Source organism: Pundamilia nyererei, unplaced genomic scaffold, assembly GCF_000239375.1.
Source record: "Pundamilia nyererei isolate P.nyererei 1_Seehausen unplaced genomic scaffold, PunNye1.0 scaffold00002, whole genome shotgun sequence".
NCBI classification, from domain to species: Eukaryota; Metazoa; Chordata; class Actinopteri; order Cichliformes; family Cichlidae; genus Pundamilia; species Pundamilia nyererei.
The window spans coordinates 2,133,978-2,141,541 of NW_005187403.1; the positions used below are offsets into that span (position 1 = coordinate 2,133,978).

At 42.5% G+C, this 7,564-nt stretch overlaps 1 protein-coding gene across 2 annotated transcripts in view; it reads right to left on the bottom strand.

Moving 5' to 3' along the window:
* Window positions 1-7: 7 nt before the first annotated feature.
* Window positions 8-7,564, bottom strand: part of homer1 (homer scaffold protein 1) — a 23,218-nt gene continuing 15,661 nt past the window's right edge. Inside the window, exons 3-10 of one of the 2 annotated variants that reach the window (XM_005720118.2) lie at window positions 6,819-6,950; window positions 6,637-6,729; window positions 3,974-4,027; window positions 3,548-3,690; window positions 2,682-2,841; window positions 2,478-2,588; window positions 2,278-2,358; window positions 8-830 (exon numbers count right to left, since the gene is read on the bottom strand). In XM_005720118.2, the coding sequence (XP_005720175.1) occupies window positions 642-830; window positions 2,278-2,358; window positions 2,478-2,588; window positions 2,682-2,841; window positions 3,548-3,690; window positions 3,974-4,027; window positions 6,637-6,729; window positions 6,819-6,950 (963 nt within the window). In that variant the 3' untranslated portion in view covers window positions 8-641. The remainder of the gene's footprint in view (window positions 831-2,277; window positions 2,359-2,477; window positions 2,589-2,681; window positions 2,842-3,547; window positions 3,691-3,973; window positions 4,028-6,636; window positions 6,730-6,818; window positions 6,951-7,564) is intronic. The other variant, XM_005720119.1, reaches the window with a different exon arrangement.

A 7,564-nucleotide genomic window follows, 5' to 3' on the forward strand; every position in this document is an offset into this window, starting at 1 on the left:
ATGTCTTAAACGTATCCAAGAGGAGTAAAATTACCTGAAAGTGAGAGTGGAAAATGTTTTTTTAAACCCTCTGGTGCTGCCCTTTTGTATTGCTCATATATTTCAGAAGAATATTTCACGATAGATACCGACGTCCTCTGGATCCTCTTTGTGTCGAGTCCCCACAACAAATAACCGAATGGATCTCAGAGTTTATTTGGCTGATGGCGACGTGGGTTTTAATAAAGATTTGTGCCTGGAAAAAAAGTCGGAAAGAGGAAAAAAAAGAGAAAAAAAAACAAGAACAATCGCAGACTCTGAGTGACTGCATTTGAACGCACCAAAGCAACGTTTAAAAGAAAAAAGCGAATTTCGCCTTTAATGTTTCCGTAGAGCGAGGAAAGCTTCTGTGGATTTGTCCAGAGTGGAGCGGAGGGGAAGGCTTCACATGGTGGTTTGTAAACGATCTGAGCGTGGATGTGTGTTAAAGTATAAAGTCGTGTGTAAACCTTTACACGCGTGTGGGAGGAAAAAAACAAAAAAAAGAGAATTCAAGTTGTCAGTGAGCAGGTGAGTGCCGACATGCGGTAAAAGTCTCGGCGCTGGCTGCTGTGTTGGTGGAGGTGGTTGGAGGTGGTGGCACAGTCTTCGTCTCTCTCCGTCTAGCTGCCCTCCAGCAGCTTGGCCAGTGCGTCCCGCAGCTCGTTCAGCTCAAAGATTTTGCTGTCCAGCAGCTCCAGCAGGGAGCGCAGGCTTTTGCGAAAGGCTTCCCGCTCCAGCTGGCTGCTCTCCAGACGCTGCTCCAGATCAGTCAGCTGGGCCTCCAGCGTCTGGTTTCTCACCTCCGTCTCCTGATAGAAACGACACACAACGCTTTTTAAAAACGCACATTTTTAGCTTCATATTTGTAATTTGGGACTCCACTGAAAATCATTGTTTAGTTTAAACAAGCCCTTTATGAAGCCTTCGTGACCCATTCACTTTTTTTTTTGTCTTTGCTGGTTAGCAGCACTGGTAATATTTTTTAACTCGGGCTTCAACCAATGCAGTACGGACGTTTTATTAATGAACCTCATGTTGGATTTTCTAAAAATGTTTACGTTGGATGCCCTTCCTGACACAAGCCTCCCCTTTTATCGGGTACTAGGAGTACACTGGCCACAGATACGCAGTCCATTACATTATACAGATTGATCATATTTAACATCAAAGCCTTCTTTGAGCAGTCTTGAAGGAACGGGGTCTACAAACAGAGGAAGTAATTACTGAAGTTACCTCGGATCAATCAGAAAGAAAGAGCTTAAATAAATATCAGTAGTTTTGAAAGTTGCTGCACATAATAATACGTCTGTGGGGTGGCTATAAATAATTGTTTTCTCCAATGGTTAAAATTTCATTTGTGAAGACATTCATGAAGTCATTAAGGTTAAAGGAATATATCGCTACAGTGCTGAAGAGAAACCCAGGGTTGTTCTTATTTCCTTCAAGCACTGAGGGATAATAAGACGTTCTAGCTTCACAGAGGGCCGTTTTATAGAGCAACAAACTTTCGAGTTATCTGCTTGAAGTCACATGTTTGTGACATGGACTGGAGTACGTCTGAAAAGACAACACCACCACACACACAGCCAAGGGGCTTGCAGACGTAGAGCTGCAACTGCCTGTATCAGAAAACCTGTCAATCACTGTGGCCACACCCCTAACTCCAACATCTGGATGCACTGCAAATTAATCTCTACCAGGCTATAAGCATTCTTTCTAATGCTGTAAAGTTAGCCATGATACTTTATGAGGACTGACTTAAGTGGCCAATGGAGGAAGTGCAGTTTTTGGCACTTCTGTGTGCCAGTTGGTTAAAAAATACGGTTTTGTAAAAAGATAGCAACCGCCAAAAGACGCTGAAATACTGGTCCACAATCCATGTTTTACATATACGGTGAATTTTTGAAATATTTATACTAAATACAGCCTGAAACAAGCTCCTCCTTCGTTAAAAGTTCACTTCACCCCTCACCTGGTTTCCAAAGACAGAACCACATTTGTAACTGTTTTATTAACATCTGTTACTGTGTGGTCAAGCAGTTTTCACAAAAATTAATATAATGCACAAATTGATTGATTTTATTATATTTGTTGATGTTATTATGAGGAAAAGACAAGTCTGCAACCCATCTGGCACCACTTCCTGGACTTGGGATGGTCATAGATGGAGTCCTTTTTTTGCTCTTTCTATTTTTACTCACTATTTACAGACTGCATTAATCTTTATGCAACACATGATCATTGAGCAATATTCACCTGTAGCCTCTGTATGAGGGAATCTCTTTGGGACCTAAACTCATTGGCACTCTCCACCTCTGCTTTAAGTCTCTCCAACTCCTGCAAGCATGATCAGAAAGAGTGAACAGCTCAGAACAGATGGTAAACGCACCAATCAAAGTCCAGGCATGCAAAATCCACGACTTCAACCCAGTAGGACGAACAAGCACTCGTTGTACCTCCTCTTTAGCCTTCAAAGCCAACTCCAACTCTTCTATTGTTCGGTTGAGTTCAGTCTTTTGAGATTTAATCCCCGTCGTTTGGCCGCTCACGCACTCCAGCTCCGTCACCTGCAATCCAAAAAGGAAAAGAAAAAGCATTCAGACATGGTAAAATGGGATCACGCAGTGAGTACTTTCCTGTGTGCAGGGACAGAGTGATACCCGTTTGTGTAGCCTCTCAGCTTCTTCCTGATAGGCTGCCAGCTGCTGCTTCCACTGTTTGACATTGGCTGTAGATTCAAGAAGAGCCGCCGTCAGTTTGGCATTGTTCCCCTTCAGCGCCGCAAGCTCTGCCTCCCAGTGCTTATTAATGCTGGATGAACTGAAAATGGACAAAGGAGGAAAGGGAATAACTGGAAAAAGGTGAAAAACGCCCTTCAGAATGTTCTTAAGCCCACAGTGACTTTCAACAGCATTTGGTGTAATTATTACTATACACGAGGTGTGTACATGTGTGCTTATTTTCAGCTTCGTGTTATTCTAAACGGAAATCTATGAGAGAAAAGATGGTGGCTGTCCCGTCCCAAAGAGCCAATCAAAGGCTGGACCAGGACTGTGCGCTGATGTACAAGTGCAGTATTTCTCAGCTTGCTGTGACCATAATACAAATGAACAAGGCATCTGTGGAGTGCTCCGGTGGGATGAGCAAAGATGCTGATCATGTGGGAATTTCAAAAAACAGCTAAATGTAATAAAATAATAATAATAATTCTTTGACAGCTGATTCTGTTTGGTTACCATGAAAATTCATCTTCTTTCATTTACACAGAGGCTTCAAAAATAAAGAATAAATCTTCCCACTCAAGTGTGCGTGTTGTGAAAAAAGGTGCCCTACAAAACCAACAGAATATTTCTCTCTGTGCACCCTAGAGCTGACCACCATGAATAATTCTTTGTGTTTCAGGCTTCCAGACTGTTTAATATGAATGAAGACCCAGCTGAACTAAAATAAAGTGCTGAAAAGTGATGTTACACGTTACTAAACAAGAAGTGCGACTGTTTCTGCGATCCAGTGAACTTTGGTTTACCTGTGTGAGAAGGGCAGTGCATTCTGGGAAGGCTCTGCTCTGGCTTCGGGGTGCTGAGGTGTATCTGGTGTAACTCTGTCATTGTCTGTACCGTTGATGCTCTCTGAGGTCAAAGGTGACTGCAGATCACCTGGGGCTGACTCCTGATTTGGCACATTTGTGAAAGTGAAAAAAACAAAAGAAAACAAACAAAAAAAATGTCACTTCAACACTTTGAGAAATTGATGCTGAAAGTTAAGACTGAAAGACTGACACCACACACATCTGTAAGCTAAATAAGAAGCTACGACAAGTTAGCTTAGCTTAGGGGGCAGAAGGTGATGGAAACAGGAAGGGGGATACAAAGACGCCAGTTTGTGTCAACACTCAGGGAAGACTCGGAAAAGGTGCTGTCAGATCTGAGACAACAAAGTAATTTGTCTTTACCTTCTTTATAACAGGTTTGTTGACTGACAACACATTCCTTTTTACGGTGCCACCCTGAGGACGAATCGTTTGGGAGAGCAAAAGGAGGCAAAACAGGCCACACAAGGTGTTAGCTTAGTGGCTACAGCAGCATAACGTGGGCATGATGCCGAGAACAACACAAAAAAGCAAAACACGGCAAACACAGCAGCGATTTCCACAGTTAGGGCTCTCCAAGTAGAATGGTAGCATTTAAATATTAGAAAATACAATGTGTAATATCTCAAGAAGGAAACTTCTCATTCACCTCATAGAGATACCTAAGAATTGATAGCTTTGCATGATTCACAATAATACTTAATCATCTTATCTTATACAGACCCTTTGTACAGCCCCTATGTTCACCCTGTGTCAAAAAAAGGTGTGTGTGCACCCTTTTAGTCAACTATCTTCTGATTGGCTGCCCCTTGTAAGCAGGTTTAAACAGTAGATGGGCGTGGCTCTGTGCTCACAGCTCACACAGGTGACCATATTAGAGATATATACTTTAAAACAGCAGTCTTTAGCAGATTCAGATCTGAGTCTAAGTCTAAGTCTTCTTCTTATAGTGTTTTGAGTTTGGATGAGGAGGTACGTGTCAAGTTGAACATTTCATTGTAAAGCACGGTGATCAGCCCTATATTGGTTGGACTAAGTTGTAGGAGAGTTTCTAATAGTGTAGGCCCTGGTAGAGGGCTTGAGTCTGAAATCTGGGAACGAATAACGTGCCTGGCTTGCAAGTATCTGAAAAAGTGTGATGGTGGTAGACTGTATTAAAATGTACCATCTTAAGAAAAAACAAGCTCACTTTGACTTCGACGACAACACGTCTGAAAGAAAGTTGTGATGGGCACAAAAAAACTACTGCAAAAATTAAGGGTACTCAAAAGAAACAGCTGGAGGAACATGTTGTAACAAATTAAGTTTACTAGTAACAGTAATGTGACTGAGTACAAAGAGATCCTCTTAGAGAGGCCACTTTCACTTTCACTTCGTTCTTGAGTTATTGTATTCACAAACTGACAAAATGAAGTAGGTTTACAGATCTCAAAAAGCAACACTTCACACCACAATCGTGGCTCAAGAGTTGGGAGTTCGTCTTGTAATCGGAAGGTTGCCGGTTCGAGCCCCGGCTTGGACAGTCTCGGTCGTTGTGTCCTTGGGCAAGACACTTCACCCGTTGCCTACTGGTGGTGGTCAGAGGGCCCGGTGGCGCCCATGTCCGGCAGCCTCGCCTCTGTCAGTGCTACAATGTGGCTACAATGTAGCTTGCCATCACCAGTGTGTGAATGGGTGGATGACTGGTTGTGTAAAGTGCCTTTGGGGTCCTTAGAGACTAGAAAAGCGCTATATAAATACAGGCCATTTACCATTTACAATCTAAAGAAACTCAGGTTTTCTGGACCCCAACTAACCACGGTGCGAGCCATTATCCACAAATGGAGAAAACTTCGTAGTAGTGAACCTTTCCAAGGTTCCAGTCTACCAAAGTTTACTCTGAAAGCGCACTGACAACTCATCCAGGAGAACAACCTCTAAAAATCTGCAGGCCTCACTTGCCTCAGTTTAGGTCAGTATTCATGAGTTAAGTATAAGACAGAGACTGGGCAGAAATGGCATCCATTGAGAAAACCACTGCTGACCAAAAGAACACAAGAGCTCATCTCACATTTGCAACAAACATCTTGGGAACTTTTGTGAAAATATTCTGTAGACTGATGAGACAAAAGTTGAACTTGATGGTAGGTTTGAGTCCCGTTACATCTGCTGTAAAACTCACGACATTTCATAAAAAGATCATACCAACAGTCAAACATGGTGGTGGTAGTGTGAGAGTCTGGGGCTTCTTTGCTGCTTTAGGACCTGGGACGCCAAAACGTATGGAACAACAATTTCTAATGTCTACTGAGAAAATCATGAAGGAGAATTTTCATTTTCAATTTACAATCTGAAACAAACCAGCAAGTCCACCTCAAATGAAGGTTTTCTTTCAGTATCCAGCTCAAAATCCAAATTTAAATCTGATTAAAATGCTTTGGCATGACCCTCAACAGGCTAAGAAGAAAAACAAAATCCAATGGAGCTACATTAATACAATGTTTCAAAGAAGAGTGGGCTAAAATTCCTCCACAGTCACGTGAAAGACTCATTGCCAGTTATTGCTGCCAGGAGTGGCACAAGTTATTCCATTGAGGGGGCAGGTATGTGTGGATACCTCTTTTCTCTTGGTAAATAAAATCATCATTTAAAAACTGCAGTTTGTATTTACTCGTGTTAGCTTTGTCTATATTCTCTAATATTTCAGTTCCCAGATGGTTACAAACTGTCGTTAACAGAAGAGAAGATGCTACATAGTGACAAACACGGCTCTGTTCCAACTTCTTTGAGATGTGTTTCTGCTGTCAAAAATCAACATGAGCCAGCATTTTTCTTAAAATTGCAGATTTTTTCAGTTTAAACACTCATGTTATATAATGAAGGAAATATGGGATTATAAGATTTGCAAATTCTTGCATTGTGTTTTTACACTTTGCCCAGTGTCTCAACGGTTGGGTTTGTATTACAACAAGTTGCCAGCACTTCTGCATCACCTGTGGTGGTGGTACTAGGTCTGAGGCAGCGGTAGTGTTTTTAGTGTCTGTTACCTGAGAGGGCGTGCTGGTGAGCTCCATCTTCTCCTGAGACTTCTCCTTGGCTAACCGTGCCGCCTCCTTGAACTCTGCAAACTTCTCTGCAAACTGAAGTAACAGAAACAACTGATACTACAGCACGGCTGGCAACTGAGCAGCGAGCTCTGGTTTCTGATAGGGCATCGGCAGTTTCTCACCTTAACCAGGTGGCTCTCTGATGAGAAGCCGAGGCCGTAGACAGTGTTGGCTCGGCTGTCCGCCCACTGGCCAAACTTTTGCGATGTCTTGGTGAACGTCATGTTGGGGGTGATGGTGCTGTTTATAATGGCCTGTTGGGGACAAGTTGCACATGACAGAACGTCATAATCAAATGTACACATGAACAGCTTATTCAAGCCAAAGAGAGTTTAGAGCTAAAGAAAAGAAATCACTGTCAGCTCAAGGTCAGCATGCTTGCTTTTTTTGAGTTTTATGCAGTTGGAAATGACTCCATCAGACTGTCAAAACCTGATCCAAGTGCACAAGCCTGGTGGTCAGGGATGGCCGCACGCAGACCAAAAGAGTGACATGAGCCCACTACAGCAGGAGGGGTCCGGGGCAGTGTGGAGTGGCCTACCATCATGGGGCAGAAGCCATGTGTACCCTCCAATGTGTTGTGACCACTACTTTGTAAGTGCACATGAACAGAGGAAAACATGATGGACACTGAATTTAAAGAGCGGTTCTGTGAGGAGGTGCATGGGTATCTCCGTCTGTACATGTGGTCTTTAAAACAATATAAAAACAATAAAATTTGCACTAGTTCTTGGATGGAATCTGCCCAAGTAGTGGAGTAAGTAAGGCAGGATCATTCTAGACTTGCAATATGGTTCATGGGAATTTTTAGATTTTAAAAAAGTAACTTTTATGAGTGCAGTTTTGTATTGATTTTTCTTTTTTTTTT